The sequence below is a fragment of the Cannabis sativa genome, chromosome 4, assembly GCF_029168945.1.
Source record: "Cannabis sativa cultivar Pink pepper isolate KNU-18-1 chromosome 4, ASM2916894v1, whole genome shotgun sequence".
Lineage (NCBI taxonomy): Eukaryota > Viridiplantae > Streptophyta > Magnoliopsida > Rosales > Cannabaceae > Cannabis > Cannabis sativa.
The window spans coordinates 3,321,148-3,342,683 of record NC_083604.1 but is presented as its reverse complement, the minus strand read 5'-3'; the positions used below and the strand labels follow the sequence as shown (position 1 = coordinate 3,342,683).

The 21,536-nt window shown below is 28.7% G+C and overlaps 2 protein-coding genes across 2 annotated transcripts; both read left to right on the top strand.

The window, feature by feature from the left end:
* The first annotated feature begins 4,389 nt into the window (after positions 1-4,389).
* On the top strand, positions 4,390-8,979 carry LOC115715114 (WAT1-related protein At3g28050). The gene is made up of 8 exons (XM_030643924.2): positions 4,390-4,774; positions 4,868-4,930; positions 5,095-5,208; positions 6,244-6,487; positions 6,564-6,722; positions 6,814-6,965; positions 7,077-7,267; positions 8,492-8,979. Exons 1-7 carry the CDS (start codon positions 4,596-4,598, stop codon positions 7,225-7,227), a joined length of 1,062 nt encoding a protein of 353 aa, XP_030499784.2. The 5' UTR covers positions 4,390-4,595; the 3' UTR covers positions 7,228-7,267; positions 8,492-8,979.
* A 5,338-nt stretch (positions 8,980-14,317) lies between these two features.
* On the top strand, positions 14,318-19,876 carry LOC115714912 (WAT1-related protein At1g70260). Its single transcript, XM_030643670.2, has 7 exons — positions 14,318-14,713; positions 14,813-14,881; positions 16,777-16,893; positions 16,971-17,229; positions 18,095-18,259; positions 18,423-18,574; positions 19,300-19,876. The coding sequence occupies exons 1-7, from the start codon at positions 14,490-14,492 to the stop codon at positions 19,511-19,513; spliced, it is 1,200 nt and encodes a 399-aa protein (XP_030499530.2). The 5' UTR covers positions 14,318-14,489; the 3' UTR covers positions 19,514-19,876.
* Positions 19,877-21,536: the final 1,660 nt, after the last annotated feature.

Sequence of the window (21,536 nt, the reverse complement as noted above, 5' to 3'; positions counted from 1 at the left end):
GGCTCATTCGTTTCAATACCTTGTTTGGTAGCGGAGTTTAAAGGTTAATAAAGTTTGATTACCTTGTTTCAAAAAAAAAAAAGTGTAAAATGTATTTGACTTGTATTGAAAAGGTATCATGGCTGGTTCTATTGAGTATCTTGTACTTAGAATAGGTTTACTAGTATTGTAATAATGTGCATTTCTTTAACAGGTTTTTGTTCAAAATAAGCCATTGGAACCCTAAAAATAATGCAATTTAGTTGAATACAAACTTAGGTAAGGTACATTAGGATTTTCTTAAAAAAAAACATTTAAGATTTTGTTTTATTATCTCAAATGATGTTGATCTTCCTCTGCCTTGGCTTCTCCCTCTCCCTCTTCCTTTTCCTCTTTCTTTGCCTCGTGTTGATGATACTTATGGTTGATATGGTCCTTTACATAGTTGTGTTTGTTCTACATTTTTTCTGCCTTGACAAGTGGTGTTCTCTTTCTTCTTGTCTTTGCTTTTGCTCTTGTCTTTTGTTGGTTGTGCTTGTGGTTGAGATGGGCATGGTGTTGGTTTCTTACATGACTTGCCATTGTCGCCAAATTCATGGCAGTTGCTACACTTTTTCTAGTTGGTTGTTTCTTTGAAGTAGGTGGTAAAAGTCTCTCCTCTCCTGCAACTCTTCTTCTATGATGCTTTTTAGGTCTTCTTGGTGGTTTTTTCACAACTAGTGGTAGTAACTCTTCATCGTTAAATTGAGGCCACATCGATTCATTAGGAATTAGATGAATAACTTGCTCAAATGTTTCCTTCACATTTATGTAGTGAAGTATAGAGAGCAATAATTGGCTATGTAGCTATGTAAGCAATCACATGGATACATGGTATTCTTCTCACTTGCCACTAGCCACAAGCAAAAGAATTCATTCAGCCGAACATTAGACATTTTTTTTTTCATAATCCACTTGAAATTCTTCGTCACCAACTCTTGTCACCAATGCAAAACGTGTTTTTTTTTTATTATTATTTCCTGAACCTTAAGATGGACTTTTGGAGTGAGCTTATGCTCCCATTTGTCAGCTGTGAATTTTCTTTCATACATCATGGCTATTTATTGTATTCTTATACCTTCCAACAACTCAATTGGGGCCTTGTATCGATTATCTTCTATCCAATCGTTGAATGACTCAACAAAATTATTTGTGAGATGTTCTACCTTCACATTTGAGTCGAACTTGTTCATTGTCTATCGCTTGAAGTCAATATTCCATAGCTAGTCATGTGCCTTCTGATTGAATTCCTTAATTCGCTCTATTAATATCTTAAAATTCTCAAAATCAGTTGTCTCAATTGCTGCCCCAAAAGAGACCATATAGGTGTGATGTGCCAAACTTTTTTACCATGTTATTTTCCAAATAAAAATAATAGAAATGATGCCCTGCACTGAGAATATTTGTCACAAACTCAATTAAACCCTACAAATATTTAAAAATAATTATTTGATTAAGCATCCACTAAAAGCATTCATAACACAACAAAATAATACATAAAAGAAATTAAAATAATTAATTAACTGTTATCCCAATTTTTGTATAGGGTAACGTGACATCTATTTGGGTGAGACGTAGAGAATATTTCATAACCTAGGAAGACAGTTCATTCCATGATGTACTGTCCAGAGTGATTTATGTTGGAAATTATTTTACCAGGATCTTAGATCTACTCACAAGTATGTTTATTAACACCCTAAATATGAACTTTCTAAAACGATGAAATAAACACATATAAAGTTAAAGAAACCTTACATTGGGTGCAGCGGAATAATATGACTCCTTCCGTTAAGATATCTAGCCCTTGATTCCTTTCTGTAGCAGAGCATTATCAATATCTGAACCTGGATCTCTTTCTCTGAATCCTTGATGCTGAAACTCCTTTGTTGATGATCTTTCTTCACGATCTTCCTCACTATGATTGAGGTATCACTTGATGTGTGTGGGCACTACTCTAATCACTAAGGATTTCGAAATATTGAAGAAGAAGAGAGAGAGTGGTCAGCTAAAGATAGGGAGAGAGAGAGCTCAGTTTTTCTGAATCAGAAGAAGTCAGAAGAAAAGTGAATTTTCCTGAAGCCTTCACTATCTATTTATAGCATTCCACTAAGGTTAGATTTGAATTATATGGCATTAAAATAATGAAAAAATCAGTTTAAATTTCCTACAAAAGTGGCTGGCCCTATACTAGTGGATTTGGGCCTCACTTTTTGCAATTTTGCAGTTTTACCTTTTCTGCATCTGATTTTCTCAAAAACGCCAATTTTCTAATTCAACCATTTAAATGCCAATTCTAACTATTTAATAACTATAAATAATTATTAAATAATATTGTCATTTATCATATTTATTAATTGAACCATACAAAGTATCATAATTAACAAATATGCCCCTATAAACTCTTTCTTTACAATTTCGCCCTTACTTAGTGAAAAATTCACAAATAGACATAGTCTAATTTGAGAATTATAATTGATTAATCAAAACCAATTACATGAGTCTTACAAGCAATATTATCTCAACTAGTGGGGGGACCATGGGTCTATATAACCGAGCTTCCAATAAGTAGATCAAGAATTTAGCACTAAAATTCACTAACTTATTAATTCTTCGTTGAATCCACGCATAGAACTTAGAATTGCACTCTCAGTATATAGAATGCTCTATATGTTCCACCATATAGACACATCATTAGTTATCCATTGTTATAATCCTAATGTGATCAATGATCCTCTATATGAATGATCTACACTGTAAAGGGATTAAATTACCGTTACACCCTACAATGTATTTATTCCTTAAAACACTTGACCCCGTATAAATGATATTTCAGCTTATGTGAAATGAGTACTCCACCATTTATTTTTCGTTTGGTCAAGCTCGAAGGAGATCATCCTTTGCTTACTATTCGCCAGATAGAAGCTATAGATTCCATGTTTATGTTAGCGCTCCCACTCAATTGCACTACCGTGTTCCCAAAATGTACGTATCACCCTGACCTAAAAGTAGGCTTAACTAACAAATCAAAGAACACGAATAGCCTTTCAAGATTGAGCCTAATCATAACAGGATTAAGAACATTTGATCTAGGATCAACTAGGCGATATTGACTTGAATAGATATTACGGTAAGTTTAATAAATCTAAGTCAAAGTTCAATATCGGTCCCTTCCGATGCATACTCCATGCATCCAACCTGAGCTTTACTTTAACCAATGTTCTGGAAAGAACATAGTATTTCTCCAAATACAAGTAAACTCTTGTTGTAGATTATCATATCAGTAAAACCCTGTGTCTGATAAATCTAGGAAACTTTATTCACATAGTCATGTTTACTTTCCAATGTGTTGACGGCACAATAAACAGGATCAAGTATGTGAAAAGGGTTTCAGATGAATTTATACATTATGTACATATAATCATGAAATAAATCATGTGAACCATGCAACATTAAATGTTATTTCTGATCTATATTAATAAGTAAATCTGATTATATTGAAATGAGTTTTATTTAGGGCATAAAACCCAACAATTTATTACTTATAAGTAACTAATTTGAAGAAGAAGCTGGTATATTCGGACAGAGTATACTACACCATCCGATCAGCAGTCAACTCACGTATACCGACCAGAGTAAATACAGTTGGACTATCTTCATAGATATCTTCTATAAATCTTCAAGTATACAAATCATGATTATATCGCTAATTTTATGAGATAAATTCGCATTGACAAGAAATAAGAGGAAACCTACTTAGTTTTCCTTTTTACTGTATTTGTCTAAGGAAAGTACATACGTTTCATATTTTAATTCTTATTAGTTTTGGGAAACTTAACTAATGTACTTATTCCCTATAAATAGTGGTATTATTTTATTATTTAGGGATCTGAAATCATTCAATTTTGAGAGCACTTAAGCTGCTAAAACTATTGTAAGCTTTCGAAAAAAAAATTAAGAACTTCTTGTTTCTTTTCTCATAAGTCAGTACAAGAAAAAAGGAAGCATGCTATTATTACCATCACGTGTCGAACCTCTATAACAATCTTCTTTTTGTTTAAACTTAAAATATGATATTTCTATTTTTTCTACAAAAGTATGACATTAACTAGTTTGTAAGATCCAACCCAATCAGAATATAATTTTATAGGGGTTTTTAGAAAAATACTGAATTTTTGGTAAAAGTTTACAATTTTATCGTTACGATTTTTTTTACAAAAATACTGTTTTTTTATAAAATAACAGTAAAACAACAAAATAAAATAATTAAAAATAACAATGAAACAACTATAACACAACCGTAGAACAAAAGTAAAAACTAAACACTGAAAAATATAAATAAAAAATTTCATGTGGTTTAAAAAAACTTTTTTTATAATTAATTTTTGGCCACGGCACCTTTTTTGAGCTTCTCGAACGACGTCGTTTCCGGTGTTTAATATAGTCAGTTTAACGTTGTTATTGTCAAGCGATGTGGGATTATCTACGTTGACTGCGGTGGCTTGAGTGTTTGACAACAATTACTGTACTGGGGTTGTTAGTTACTCCGCCATAGCCATTGAAGAACTTAATTTGCAGCGATGTTTAAGGTTCCAGTGCTACCAACAGTGGGGATGTTAATGGCGGAGTGTGCCCAAGTTGGGTTAATGATGGTCAGTAAAGCCGCCATGTCTGACGGAATGAGCAATATTATTTTCATCTTCTACTCCAACGCTCTCGCCTCTCTCATACTCCTCCCTTCTTCTTTACTCTTTCATAGGTAATTAGTAATTACTCGAACCCCATCTTTTAATAAGAATATCACTACTCACTTTGCTTTTTCTTTTTGTTTTTGTTCCCATTTTCTTGGCAGATCACAGCGTCCTTCACTTACTTTCTCAATCATTGGTGGGTTCCTTTTGCTTGGTCTACTTGGGTATGTGGAAAAGAAAATTACTGTTGCATAGAAAATTAAAAATTTACATTTTGGTGTTTTTTTTTCAACATTTACTTTTCCCACAAAAATCCAACTTTTAAACATAGCCTTAAAGTTTGGTGCTTTTCTTTATTTGGTGATGAAAAAACTTGTTATTTTTGCAGTTTCTTTGCTCAGTTCTTTGGTTATGCTGGGATTAATTTGAGTTCTCCCACTCTTGGCACAGCATTACTCAATCTTATTCCTGGTTTCACTTACATACTTGCGGTTACCCTAAGGTTTATGCTCCTCTCTCTTACTCTCTCTCAATTATATTGTATGATTGGCTTTAATTGATTTGTGTCTTCAATTTCTTGGTGGAACCATTTTAGCTAACTTATGATAGTAAAACAATGCCAGTGATCTTAGTTTGAGAAAAAGAAAGGTTCATAGGCAATTGCATAGTGTTGTCTACTTGGGATAGGATAGTTACTCCTCCCCTATTCAAGTTAGAGCTTACATTCATATCAAATGTATTTGTTTTTATCCATCTTTCCCAATTTTTATAATAAGGAAAAGTGAATTGTGCTCCTTTCTTCTTCTCAATTGTTCTGTAAATGCGGATAAGTTTAAGTGTAATTTCACCAAAATCGCTATTTAGTCGAAATTTCACACAAACTCATAGCTATCAAATGTAATAGTGTAGTCTCCTTGGACTATTCGGGCAGGTTTTGTGGTAGGCTATGTTAATTTTTTTCTTGTTAACTTAGTTTTTCTCAATTGATTCATAGGAAAACAAGCATTGTGGTTGATCTTTCTCTTCCATTTTTCAAAATAGTCATCTCTTATACATTCCACCATGCTCCTTCCGATTCCTTGATTAGTTAAAAAGTGCAATGTTCTAGGTGTAAAGTCTGTGCAGGAGCTGAACTGAGTGTGTGAGAACTTAGTTGGTGTAAAGTTTTGTACATGAGTGTCTCGGGTTGAAGGGCTCTGTTGGCTTTTCTATGCCTCCATGAAGAAGTTTTCCAAGTAGCCAAATATGGTCATGCTGTTGTTAAAGTATTTGAACAAGCTCAGGTGGAGGATTGAAGAGCTTCAAGGTCATTAGGACTCTTAATGAACGAATTTTATTTCTATTTATTAAATTCCCTTATTTCAGTATCTGTAGGCTATATATCTTTTGCATTTTTGTACTTATTTACATTGAGTTATGAAATATATTTAATTTGAAGGTGAGGTAGAACTGACCATTAGCATATCTGATTTTCTTCTCTTTTCGAATATAGAACCAAAATTGTTACCTGATTCTTATTATACAACCGATCTTTCAGGATGGAATCATTAAATTGGAGAAGCTCCTCTAGTCAAGCTAAATCCGTAGGAACGATAATTTTGATTTTAGGGGCATTCATTGTCACTCTATACAAAGGGCCCTCACTTTCAATGGCATCATCATCATCGTCGTCGTCTAACTTATCTTATACAGAACTTCTCTTTCAACAGCCTAACTGGGTCCTGGGAGGATTGCTTCTCACAGCTGATTGTGTGGCAGCTTCTGCTTGGCTTATTGTACAGGTAAAATCATAAAGACCCTTGTGACATGGAAAATGGTAAGAAAAATAACACCAACTTCTTTGGTTTTTTCTTACAGGCATCAATCCTCAAGCAATACCCGGCAGAATTGATTATGGTTTTGTTCTACTGCTTCTTTGTAGCTATTCTATCTGCAGTATTTGGTTTGGTTTTGGAAAGAGATTTAAGTGCTTGGAGCTTGAAATCTAAATTGAGGTTTTCGGCTGTTGTATACTCGGTAATTGAATAATATAACTCAAGCATGCTGAACCTGCTAGAGTGATCTCTACTATTGCAGAAAAATTTCTAAAATAAACTTAATGTTACAGGGAGTTTTTGGCTCTGCATTCCAAGTCAGTGTATCTACATGGTGCATGCATAAAACGGGGCCTGTTTTTGTATCTATGTTCAAGCCTGTGGGAATTGTCATTGCATTTGCTGCAGGTGTTATCTTCTTTGGTGATACTTTCTTTTTCGGAAGGTTGGGCTTACATATTTGATATTCTTCGTATACATATTTATTGTGATTGATATTTGATCGATCATGCTGTTGAGCAGAAAGATTTACATTCACCTTAACACTTTGATGCAGATTGCTTGGATCAATCATAATTGTTGCTGGGTTTTACTCTGTAATGTGGGGAAAATCCAAGGAGTCACAGGTCGAATTGGATGATGAATCGAGTGCACCAAAGGCACCTCTCTTACAAAACAGCGTTGAAGAACATAGCAGCTCAACCTGATATTTCGGTATGAAGATCTCCATTCTTAAGCGAAAAAAAGGTGCTCTAGCAGTCTAAACTTTCTCTCTTTACAATTAAATAAACATACATCTTACGTGCATAAGCATACAAACACGCACATGTTTACACGCACAAAGACATACTATAACCGTTTGAGAAATTTCGTTGTATTTTAGTTTGGACAAATCATGAAGTGAGTTAGCATAGTATTAGTTAGAAAGGGCCCAGATTTTTTATGGATTATATAATAAATGGACATCAGCTCACACCAATCCAATAATAAGATACACTTTGTGTTGTTTGGCTTTCCCATAGAATTAAAATTGTTATTTTGTCTTGTGTTTTATGTGACATCTAAAGTTAGAAAAACCAACTTAAATAAAGACATAAGAGAAAGAGGCAGCCAATCACCAACCTCAGCTTTAAGCAAATTTATAGTTTTCTTCTATAGGATTATAATTGACATTCAAATGACAAATCAATGTCATTACTTTTTGTAGACCAATGTCTTTTAAAAGAGGTTTTAGCTGAAATTTCAGAACTTTTGAAAGTCAAGTTCATTCCTTTAATATCACTTTTGACTTCTAATATATTTTAGCCAAATGGAACTAGTCTGATCAGCATGTATGTTGAAATTGTTGGAAAAGTATTTGTTTATATATATTCAACCATTACATCTGCAACTCATTAATCACAGTTGAATCTGCCTGAATTGCTTCTGCTTTAAATTATTTAAAATCCCTTTCTTCATTTAGAAAAAATATGTTAAATGCATACACATGTTGACATAGAATGTCGGTGTAATTGAGTATTGTGATGCAAATGTTGTGCATGAATATACATATCCTGTACAAGCATGCTCAACTACCAAGCAAATTAAAGACTTTTCTTATTAATTATTTTTAAAAAAAAAGCCAATGTGATTATAAAGGACATCTTCTTCACATTATTTGGCGCCTCCGTATACGAGAAGACAGGTATAGAACTTGGCTGTTTTATATATTCTATTGAACTACTGAAGTGTAGTGTCTCATCACTATTGATTTTGTCAATTCATTGATAATTATTATATTAAGCTGATAATCTTCTTGTTTATCCATTAATGAGTCAGAGAAAAGCATAAAAATATAGTTTTTGACATTTTGTTCAACATGTGATTAATCTAATAGTTTCCATTTGCATCTACATGGCTTCTAGCTGGGGAAGAAGAGTCTACGAAAAGTCGTTTACAATGAAATAATAGTTTGTTTTCTGCATAATGTAGGGCCAAAAACATGTGAAGCATGATCAAACATATAAGCATGAGATGATGGAGCAATTTGCAGGGTCAAAACCACCCTTAATATCATAAAGAAAAAAAAAAGGTATGAATATGATAGTAATATAATTGAAATCACAAAAGTATTGATCAGAGTCTGTAATTATTTTCTTAATTGTATAATAAAAGGGTCATTAATATTCATCATTATTATTGTTAAAAGGCAAATCTTGAGTCTTAATTCAGTTAGTAAGCTGATAGTCAACTCTCCCAAGTATCATTTGGAATATGAGAAGAGGAAATATTGAAAGGGTCGAATTGTTTGTAATATTTATATATAATTATATGCACAGAAGAGAAACTAGTAGTCCCCCACTACGACTACTAAGATTAGTTGACATTTTCCATTGTCAAGATTTGATCTTTGTAAACAATGTTGTTGTGTTCTTGTCTCAATTCTTCTGTTCAATGATATGTCTAACTCTTATTAATGTTTCTCATGTTGTAACTTACAAGTATTAATGTTGTTTAAAACTCAGTTTATGTTGGTTTAGAAATTTGTTTTCTGAAAATAAAAAAAAAAAACAGATGCTACAAAAAAAATACATTGAAATTGTTAATAATACGAATCTAAACAGCTTTATTACATTAAAAACATAATGCCACTCTTCAAATTTTGACCACTTGCACACCATTTAAGAGCAACTTGAACAAGAGGAGTTAATAAGGATAGAAAATCAACATCACTATTGGTGGCTTTATATTTGTGTTCAATATGAGGAAAGTTATAACATTATTTTCTTTTGAGCATTATTATTGAACACCAGTAGTGTCTAGCACCACTTAGAGTGATGCACTATAATTGGCTATCTCTTAAGTTATATGAGATTCGATATTTAATCATACTAATATCGATATGATACTGAGGAGGGTATTAGGTACCACTAGTGCCTTTTTATATTTTTTTTTAATAACCATTTGTATTATAGTTATAGTAGAATTTCTCTTCAAAAAAATAGTTATAGTAGAATTTTTATCAATTTTTGAAAATTTTAAATAATTTATTATTTTGAAAATAAGTGTCAAAATATGTTTTTTTTTTTGTATAAGCATGTGAAATAATTTATTTATTTTTACAATAAACAAATTCATTGAAAGTAAAGAATTATAATGTAGGGCTACTTAAAACCAATTGAAACTAATTTTTGGTGTAATAAATTATTTAAAAAGAATTCAAAAATTAGTTGAAATTTTCTTATTATTATGTACCTACCCTACGAAAAAATTAAGATTATAACCTCTCCAATTACTAAAGAAAAAAAAAAACTCTATAAATTTATACACATTGTACAATAAGTAGGGCTACTCAAAACCAAATATTTATATAGTGGCAATCTAATATATTTTACCTAAAAAATAGTCCTTCTAGAATCTAAATTATAACCCAAATAATTAACATCATTTTTTAAAAATATAATAAAAATTTAATTCAATTATGATTTTCTTTCCATGTTAAAGACCTTTCAAAATGATCATTGGCCCACAGATTTTTATTTCAAATCAATAAAAGGTATTGAAGGGGTTCACAATTAAATATTTATTTACTTTTAGAAAATAAAAATAAAAAATAAAAATAGTGGGGTGAGTATGCATACACACCCCACATAAAAGGAAAAAATCAAGGAAAATTACAAACAAAAGCAGCTGAGGGAAATTATAAACATAAAAAATCAATTACATTATATATATAGTCAGAATCCATTATCACATACAAATAAAAAGAAAATAACATTATTAAATAATAAGCTATTTAGAGTTTTTGTCTCAAATGATCCTTAAACTATTTAGGTTATTGTTAATTGATCATTTTGTCAAGTTTTGTTACATGTAATAGACGAAATAATAATATAACTGCTTAACTAATTGTTACATAATTTAACATTAAAAAAAAGTTAGACATTTTTAAAAAATCACTGAACCAAAAACTAATTAATAATTAAGAAACTTACGTAAAATTAAATTAAAATAATTTTAAATTATTATTTTTTTTCAAATTAATTACAGACATGAAGTTGATATGATACGGGTATGGTAATTGACTAAGTAGCCATAATATCATTTTATTCGCTACGTGTCACACAATTTGACAAAATGACTAATTTACAATATAGTCAATAGTTCAGATACTATTTTTAACAAGCTAAAAAATTCATAAATATAACAATACAATATACATATATATTATAATTTAAGAGACAAAACTCCTAATATAAATAGCCTAAATAATAATACTTCAAGGATATTATTACTTAGTGGAAAATTATTAATTCACAACATTCCAATTTTACAAGTTCACTGAAAAATATCTCTTGGTCAATTCAATTGTGTTAATAGTCAAATTAATTAAACTAATAGTAATCTTAATTACCAAAGTTAATTATAATAATAACAACAATAATCTTGGAGATTAATTAGTCTAAAACTAGCCAGCTGTTTTAAATTAACAAGTATATATATGATTACATCAGCCACAACAGTTTCAAGATCCACAACCTCTTACGTAAGCCATCAACTAATTTTATTAATTAGTATAATTTATACTAATACTATACTACAAAATAAAAATAAAACTATTATTATTTATTTAAAATAAGATTAAACTAAGTTAATGCGTGGTTTAAGGTGAGAAGAGAATTTGATCCTAATATGGCCCACCAAGACTTTAAACAATAAAATGGACCCCATTTTATGAAGACTTGAGCTAAGAGAACCACACAATTAGAATCCAATAATTATATTTTTTGATTCAACACAAGGAATTGGTGGACCACAATGCTTCAACAATCATTTTTGGCTTAGGAAAATTAAATAAATGTATATTAGTAAAATCTTATTAATTATTAATAATTTGGTGAATCACTTTATATATTATATATTATTTATTATTTATTTTTTATAATTTAAGTTGTTTCGATAATTGCAATATAAATTTAGGTTATAATTTAAATTACTTTTTGTATTTTCGTATAAATGACTGCAATATTTTAGTAAATGACTGTGTGTTGCTTAGGAAAAAAGTCTAAAACAAAAGACAAGTTAATGACTGCAATATTTTTTATAATTTATATATATACACTAATTAAACCTAATTAGGCTTTAGTTTAATAAAATCACAATTATTATATAACAAAGAGACGAATGACATGAAAGCACGCGCACTTATTCATTATTTCTCATAAAAATACAAACTGCATTGCTATTTTTTTAATTCTTTTTTATTTATAGAATGAGAATTATTAAAAGACATTTTAAAGTGTCTAATACAACAAAAAGTATTTTATTATTATGAATGAAATTTAATATTAAGTTTCATATATGTTAATTGAACAATTGATAATTTGATATAAGAAGTCGCTAACTAATCGTTAAGTGATAATATTAGTGTATGGTACTTTTGAGCACCTTATAATGCTTAATAGAGAAATGCTAAAAGATTGATATCACAAGTGTCGATGTGTCATAATATTATAATTGATCTAATATATTTGACTTTAATAATTATTGTAGAATAAAATATTTGCGACATAAATACTTAAAAATTTGAGTTTGTAATTGCATAGACCCAATGAATTTTTTTGGCCGTCCAATTTTGTTAGTACGTACAAAATTTATTAACCTCTTAAACATGAAACATATTAAGTCTGAATTTTAAATTATGAATTTGGACGACTTTATCATCATCACTTTCATATTGTCGAAGTGTAGAAGGCAATGCAAGTATTGCTAGCAAAGATAAATACATGTGAGAAATGGAATACATACTCAAATGCCAAAAAATATGTCTAGAAAAGATAGAGAATGGATTTCGAAATTGTAAACTTAATTTGATTGGAAATTTCATACTTATTCGAAATTGTAAAAAATTACATACTTAGAACTTTGGAAAACTTATTCTACAAATATCTAACATTTAGAGTCCGTTTGACACGCATGATTATTGAACTAATCAGTTGTTTGTTGTTTGATGAACTCTCCTTTTGGATTAGTTGTTATTGACTGTAGACACTTGTTTGATTGTTAATTTGAGCGAAGTGACTTTGTTTTTTATTTATCGTTCAGCTAAACTCATAGTGTTGGTAAAGTTATTCTTGTTTTTTTCTAGATCAAATTTTCAGTAAGAAGTGTGTTCTTGCTGAGTTTATGTCTATTTTGTTAGAAGATTTGTCTTCTTAATAAAGTTATATTTTCATTTAAAAATGAGAAAACATAATAAAAAAACAAAAATAATGAAAAAAAAAGTATGCCTAGTAATATTTAACTTAATTATTTTATTAATTTGATAAAAATATTACTTCATTGAAATTTTGATCTAAATATTTATAGTAATTTAAAGAAATATATACAGTATAGTACTATATTATATTTATTAGAATGATTTTTTTTTTTTTTAAAAAATAGTATCATATTTTAAAAATTTATTAGCCTAATAAATCAATATTATACATTTTTTTTTATCAATTTTAATAGATAATATTCCGATAATAAATTTAGGAATAATACTAATTTGGATCCTGTATTTTGTAAAAATTAAATTACTGATTGGACTCTTTTGTTAAATAAAAAATTAAACTTAATAAAACTTGATAGTATACTGAATTGATTTTTTTTGTCAAAATAAAACTTAATAATAACTTGACCTAGAGGTGCTATGACAAAATTTATAGTTACGTTTTCTGTATTTGTTCGTGCTAGAAATTATTATTAATTTGGTTATATCTAAAACAAATATTGTCAAAATTTAAGCTCAGGGTCTTATTTCTACTATTTTTGAAAATACAAGGTCCATTGTATCACTTAACAAAATTAAAAGTCCAATCGGTAACTTTCACAAAACTACACAAAGCCCAAAATAATATTAACCCATAAATCTACAAATAAATTTTTCATTCTTCCGTTTAAATTATTTTTTAATATAAAATATATTTACAAAATTAAAAATAAAATAAAAAAGTGATCATGCTAGAATGGACTATTTATCCCACATTACTGGATGGGATAAATAATTTCACATATATGAGATTAATTAACTGGATTAGTTATCTGGTCCGACAGCATTGCAAAGCATTGAACTAGTGAAATTATCCTGTTTAATCTTATCAAATGCTGCACGAAACAGATGCTTATAGAAAACTATTGCTACTGTGACAGTCAGTAGTCTTGTGATCCGTAAGGAAAAGTACCGTTAATTGTGATAATTTTGAGACTGTGTAGGTATGGGATTACACAGTTTAAGAGGGCTTAAATAAATTGATCGGTACTAGCTACCTATATCCATCTTGTTTTTTGTTAACACTCACGTGTTGGTTTGTAAGATCAGTTGTCGCTCAATGAAAAAGCCAAAAAATGACATATCCTTGTATAAGAGTCATGATTCTCTGGAAAAACCCCAATAAAAATTTAAAAAAATTTAAAGGGGGACGTTAAAGCCACCTTATTATGGTGTTGGACCAAATAGCTAATAACAAATTCTCTTCACCTAATAACATATATAGCATAGAATTAAAAAAAAAATAGAAAAAAGAAAAAAAGAATATGATTAATAATTATTAAAAATGAAAACGTCATAGCTATATAGGGTTGTGCATAGTAATATATATATAATTGTTTTTAATGTTTTAATTTATAGAGGTTGAATAAATCCAAGTAGCCACATCCACTCAAATTTGAAAAATAGCTTCCCCATCTAACGAAGGGTTGCCCTTTTAAACCAACGTTTCGTAGCTTCACGTTCCTTTTATCATTTCTCTTCCTTCTTTTTCTCATAATTATATAAAAGGGAAAGTGACACATAAACTTTAACAACACACACACACACACAAAATAAATCCATAGAGAGAGAGAGAGAGAGAGAGAGGTTTGTAATCTAGATCATCAGAAACTGCACTTATTATAATTTGAACTGATTATATAATAAATTTAAAACTATTATTATTATTAATTAAAGATGGTGGTGTTGGAGAATATTAAGGGTGGTATTTTTCAAAAAATATTGGAATGTGTACCATTTGGAGCAATGGTAACAATGGAGGCTTGCACTATTATCTTAACCATTTGGGCTAAGACTGTCATCACTAATGGAATGAGTCCATTTGTTTTTGTGGTTTACACACATGCTCTTTCTTCTATTTTTCTCATACCATTTTCTTTCTTTTACCATCGAAACGACAGGTATACTTTTTATTATCTTTCTTTCTCTCTCTCTCTCTTATATATTTGTGTTATATATATATATATATTATTGTTTGTTTATATATAAATTTTGTGCAGAAATGATGAAGAGCCAGTAGTATTCAACTTAAACCTCTTTCTGAGACTCTTCCTTCTGGGATTAACAGGGTTAGCTCTCTAGATTTCATGCATGCACTATATATATAATTTATATCATGAACTGAAAATCAGTATAATAAGAGTTAATTAATTAAACGTAGGTAATAATAATTAATGTGATAGGATGAAAATAAATTAAGTGTGAGCTGTACAAAATTGACATTACATAAATTTTTTGATCAAGTTGAAAGAAGTATTAATTTTGTGCCATTATTTTCTTTGGTGGCCTGTTCATTGAATAGTGGCATAATTAATTAGATATAGAGTGATTATATTCCAGTAATATTAGTTAGTCTAGTGGATTTGGATTCCATTAAGATCTTAATTACTTGGTCTGAATATTCTGGTATATAATTATATATCAAGGGATCATGAATCCCTTTGGACCCACCATATATATATATGTATATGTATATGTATATGTATATACGTACCATATGTACACCACATACTCGATATAAAATAATTATTGTACTCTGGCTTTGGCAACTCCAGCCATTGATTTTTTTTTTTACAAAATAGCCACTTGTTATATCAATTTTTGTTTTATCCTTATTAACAAAATATTAGCAATTTATCTTAGTAAATCACCATCCATTTATATATTTTTTTTCTTTTATAAATGAGGACAAAACGTCAAAATGAAATATTATATTTGTGGCTCTAGATCTTGGTGTAAAAGTTAATAAATAGATATATTTTTCCTTTTATAATATGTAATATATATAGATATATATATTTTACTAACAACTGTAAACTCTGATCAGCTAATATTAATTATGTAGTTAGACGTGTTATTAGGATTTTCGTGATTGGCTTATTTTAATTGATTATGAGTGATGATAATAATAAATAATAATAATTTCATGTTCACATAGCACAAAGGTAAATCATTTATTTAAATAAGGCTTTCTTTTTTTTAAGAAGTTTTTGCAGCTAATTTTTTCTAATATTATTTTATTTACATTTAATTTTTTGAGTTAAATTAACGGTAAAAATTTTCAAAATTATTTGAACTCCTAAGAAATTTAAGATGTTAATGAATTATGTGTACTCTTTATATTAGAACATATAATATTTTATTAAAAATTTATTTTAAAATTAAATAAAATTATAAAAATAAACAAAAAAAATATTTAAAAATAATAAAAAAAAAATTATTCTAAAATTTGGAAATAATTTTTTTTTATAATTTTTAAATATAATATTAGGTGTGTACTAATATAAACCTGTTACTTATATATAAGAGTATACACATAAATATTTTAGTACACATTATTTATACCTATTTAACATATAATAAATTTGTTAACAAATAACTCTAAATTAAATTAGGAGAATTACCACATATATTATTTTTTTAATTAATAAGGGTTTCTATACGATTTTTTGCTGTAATTTATTGCAGCGCTAGTTGCAATAGGAGTTTCTAAGTAGAATTTTATAAAAATGCAAAAAAAAAAAAAAAAACAAAAAAACTGTTTAGAAATGTAAAAATGAAAAAATCCCATTAAATTAATACAGGTAAAATAAGTATAGATAATGTGTCCTAAAATAATTAGTGGGGACAGAGAAGACACACCAATTTAAGAATAATAGATTTTTTTTTTTTGGTGAAATTTAAGCTTAGAAGGTTGTGCAAATAGAATGATAATTGGGAGGATTTAGTAGCAAAAAGTCTATTTAAATTATTAGTTTTATTTTCTTCTTTTCTATTTGTCGTTTACGAGCTAATGATATTTTGTTGTTTTGCTGATTAATTTGCTTTTCTTTCATTTTTTCAACGTATATTACACACAACAAATCTTATTAGTTTGAACAAACAATACATAATTTAAAGTGATTATATTAATGTATTCCAAATATTCAATTTAATTAATTAATAACATGGTTTTTGTTTGTAGGATCACTATACCTCAAAACCTAGCATTTTTGGGCCTATCTTACAGTTCTCCAATTGTAGTTTGTGCCATGGGCCTTACCTTTCCATCTTTGTCCTTCTTACTTTCTATACTCCTCAGGTAATTATTTTCTTAATTATATATAACTCAAATTAAATAATTAAAGTTTGAATTTTAATTGTTGTGTTTAATTACAGAACAACAAAAGTAAATTGGAGAAGTAGGAGCTTCCAAACAAAAATATGTGGTACAATAGTATCATTGGTTGGAGCAACAATGGTGGAATTGTATATGGGCCCACTTATAAAACAATCTTCTTCATCTCTACATGTACCAATGCTTTTGGCAGCCAAGAAATTTTTGATATTTTCTTCAAATAATACACAGTATTGGGTTCTTGGTGGCCTTTTATTAGCAGCTGCTAACTTATGTGTTTGCTTTTGGAATACTCTTCAGGTAAACATTAAAATATGATATATATAATAAATCTTTTTATATAAGTGTGAATCTTGTCTTATTGATAAGATGACTGAAAATACACCTAATATAATAACATTGAGTATATGAATTTGGATATCGTTTGGAACGCCGTATTAGGTCGTATTGTATTGTACTGTATTATATTGAATTGAATTATGGGGATATTTTAGTTCAATATTGTTTTTTCATCCAGGTGTACTTTTTAGTTATTTAAGGATTTGTGTAAATTTTTAAAAGATTCTGAATAATTTACGATGTCAAAATTAAAGTTTAAATATTTTATGGTATATATATGGTGTTTTCTCTTATATACTTTCTGTAAATAATGATTTGAACTTAGATTTTGGAATTATAAATTATTTAATTTTCTTTTAAAAATTTATATAAGTGAGAAATATTAAAGGGCACCATAGTATTTAACACTATTTTTTAATATTGTTATTGGTGCAACTCAACATTAAGTTTTATTTATTTTATTTTAATAAATATTATAAATAATTGCTAACTCGTTATAGGGTAACAGGATCACGTGTCAACTTGTTGATTTACCCTATAAGAGCTCGTTTGAAACGCCGTATTAGGTCGTATTGTATTGTATTTTTATGTAAAATTATATGTGGTATTGACTTTTATAGACACCTAACTATATAATATTTTAGTATAAATTAAAGTTTAACATAGTATTATATAAAAATATGATATATAATCAAATTCAATATAATACAATACAATGCAATACGACCTAATACAACGTTCCAAACGAGCCCTAAATTTATGTAAATATATATTAGTGGTATATAATAATAATATATGAAAATGGTGATGATGATATGATGATCAGGCTGGAACTGTGAAACAATACCCACAAGTGATGAAAGTGGCATCGTTTTACAGCACCATTGGAACACTCCAATCTGCTTTACTTTCAGCCTTAATCTTCGAAAGAGATCTAAATGCTTGGAAACTAGATCTTAACACCACCCAACTCCTTCTTATTGTTTTAACAGTAAGTACTAATTAAGTACTAATTAAGTTCTCATTAATTTATTGATTATTAAACCACCAACAAATTATTATTATTATATATTATTGTTTGACGTTGACCAACCACATTTATATATAATTAATAAAAGAATATGCATTGACTTATTAATATTATATGAATATAGGCAAGTTTTATGGGTGTTATTCGAAGTTGTGTTCATCTATGGTGCATGAGGATGAAAGGTCCATTTTATGTTCCTATGTTCAAGCCATTTGGTGTTGTTTTTGCCACTATTTTTGGTACTAGCCTCCCTGCAAGTACTCTTCGTTACGGAAGGTACGTATATATATATATTGTTATTATTTTATATTATGATATGATCATTTCTAGAGCATTGTTATAATATTATACCAATATGACACGTTAATGGTGTCTTATATTATTTAATTAAATTAATATGGTGCATTGTGAGCAGATCCAGTCTTAAGTTGAAATAGGTCATAGGTAAAAAAAAAAAATTGGACCCTTACTATAAAATTCAATAGTATTTTAAAAAATTATTTAAAAAATATGTATTTTTTAAAGGTTGTATTTTTTTTATTTGGACCCTTAAAATAAGCCAGCCTTAGATACGGGGCTTAGCCCTCCTTAAGTAAGGGTCGGCCCTGATTGTGAGTGACTAACGATTTCTTATATTATTTATTAAATCAAAATGTGTGAGTTATGATACAGCAGTACTATGCCACCTCTTGTTTGGTACCTAAGTGTCTCTTAGCATTTCTCTGCTTTTTTTTATAGAGCATTGTTATTAAGTGCTAGTAGAGCTTAGTACTTTTTAGAAGTGGCACCTAATAACAATTGGTTAGCGATATTTCCTAATAAGAGTTATTATATTAAATTATATGATACTCAATACTTAGTTGTACTAATAGTCGACACATAACAACGAGAAGGAAGTGTTAATAACTACTAATGTTTTTTAGTATTTATTTATGTTTTTGATATGATAAGATTCTCATTTGCATACGTTATTAATATATATTATTAATATTATATTGTAGTGTGATTGGAACGGCTATAGTTGGAATGGGGTACTTTACAGTGATGTGGGGTCAACTAAACCATGAAGATGAAGTGAGTTCTAATAGTAATAATACTAAACAATATGATGTTGAGTCACCTCCACAAGAGTATATTAATGATGATGATGATGATGATGATGACAATAACATCAAAACTCCTCTCTTGAAACCTCAACAAAACTACGTCCAATAATAATAATAATATATCAAAGGCTAGCTTTGGCTCTTCATTATTATTGGGAAGATCGAAGCAACCTCATTTTGTACATATAATAATAATAATAATTAGTTTTTCTTTTCTTTTATTATTGATGATCAAGATGATGATCGAGTATTATGAGTCGATGATGATCGAGTATTATGAGTCGATGATCTCCGAGTTTGTTTGGTTTTGGTACGTACGTGTGTGTGCATATGTATATGATTGAATTATGAAGATCAAAAGCCAAATTTTGTAGGCTTTTTCTTTGTAAACTTTCATTTTCTTTTTCATTTTGAACAATGTATAGAGTCCATGATAAGAAATAATGCCAAGAATGTATTTAGTGCCCTCCAATCATATGTTTTATATATCTATTGTAAATTTATAACTACTACTATATATATATATATACAAGAATTAAGATTTTTGCCACCGCTAATTAATTTGTTGTGTCGGGTAAAATCTTCTGTTTGCAATATGGACTAAGCTTTAATTTACTTGTGCACTAAAGAGAAAAAGAAAGAGATCTGAGAATGAATGAATTGTAAAAAGAGCTCCAAGTATTAAGAGTTAGTCCCACATTGCTAATGTGTGGAAATAAATTGTGATACATAAGATGAATGAACTACTCTTCCCATTGCCAATTGATTTTGAGATACAACCTCATTCATCTTATCTCCAAATTTTAACACCAAGAGAGCAATAGCTAGCTATAATTTCCTTAATTAATTCTGTTAAGTTTTGTTATACACAGCAAATTAAATGATGACATGACTTCTTAGTCAATAAACCACATCACGTGTATAATTTAACATTAAAAAATAAAAATTATGCATTTTGAAAAAAAAAATCATTAATTAAAAAACAATATTTAATGATTAAGAAAATTACGTCAAACTAAATTTAAAAAATTTAAATTATTTTTTAAAATTAATTACACACGTAGCGTTGACATGATACTGATGTGATAACTAACAATTATGGGCTTGTTTGGCATGGCTTTGGAAGAGCTTTTGAAGTCTCAAAGCTACTTTTAGATATGTTTGGATAAAATATGAGAAGAGCTTTTTTGATTTAAAAGGGCTTTTTAAAGAAGCAATGACTCACCAGCTTTTTTAGGAAGGGCTTCTAAAAAAACACGGGAAGCTATTTTTTAGTTTAATGAATCTTTTATAATACTTAATTTACCCTTTTTTTTCTAAAAAAAATAATTAAATTACATTCTTGATTGTTATATTACACCAGATCATTTCATATTTTTCTCATAATAAAAACCTAATAGTCTTCAGCCAATAAAAAATAATACTGTAAAAAAACAATTAATTTTTTGAATTTTTTATTTTTTTCCTTTATTGTTACGTTAAAGTCTTGTTTTTTTTTTTTTTGAAAAACATTAAAATCTCATTGTATGTTAATTAATGTTACAAACACAGATTCTCTTGTAAAAATAATGGTGATGGCATCATTAACTTGGAGTTAATCCATGAAGACTCACCAAAATAATCTCCATTCTATTCTTCTTCACAAATCCATTGACACGTTTATATATTTTTATTTTATTTTTTAAGATTAATTTTTTTAAACAAGAAAAAGAATTATATTATTATTACTATTATTATTAAATTTGATATATATTATTTGTAAGAGCTTTTATATTTTACTACCAAACACTTATAAAAGCTCTTTAAATAGAGAAGTTCTTTTAAAATTAAAATCCAAACACTAAATGAAAAGCTCAAACTTTTACTTCTCTTCTTCTACTGTCTAAAAGTAAAAGTATAAGTTATGCCATATCATCATTTTGTTTGCTACATGTAATAAAACTTGACAAATAATGACCAATAAATAATAATACTACTGTAGGGATGTAAATGCGGCGGAGTGGGTGTGAGGATTGCTCCCCCACCCCATACCCGCTTCCTAAATTCACCACATACTTACCTCAATACCCGTTTAAATTAAAGTAGGGGCGGGACGGGGATTACCCGATAGTAGAAGGATCCCCATCGGGTAC

Excerpts from the sequence above, each read along its gene's own strand:
- LOC115715114 (XM_030643924.2), top strand. The coding sequence starts at position 4,596 with ATGTTTAAGGTTCCAGTGCTACCAACAGTGGGGATGTTAATGGCGGAG. Across the intron at positions 4,775-4,867 it reads TCTTCTTTACTCTTTCATAG|ATCACAGCGTCCTTCACTTA; the intron begins GTAATTAGTAAT and ends TTTTCTTGGCAG. Across the intron at positions 6,966-7,076 it reads GATACTTTCTTTTTCGGAAG|ATTGCTTGGATCAATCATAA; the intron begins GTTGGGCTTACA and ends ACTTTGATGCAG.
- LOC115714912 (XM_030643670.2), top strand. The coding sequence starts at position 14,490 with ATGGTGGTGTTGGAGAATATTAAGGGTGGTATTTTTCAAAAAATATTG. Across the intron at positions 14,882-16,776 it reads TTCCTTCTGGGATTAACAGG|GATCACTATACCTCAAAACC; the intron begins GTTAGCTCTCTA and ends TTTTGTTTGTAG. Across the intron at positions 16,894-16,970 it reads TTACTTTCTATACTCCTCAG|AACAACAAAAGTAAATTGGA; the intron begins GTAATTATTTTC and ends GTTTAATTACAG.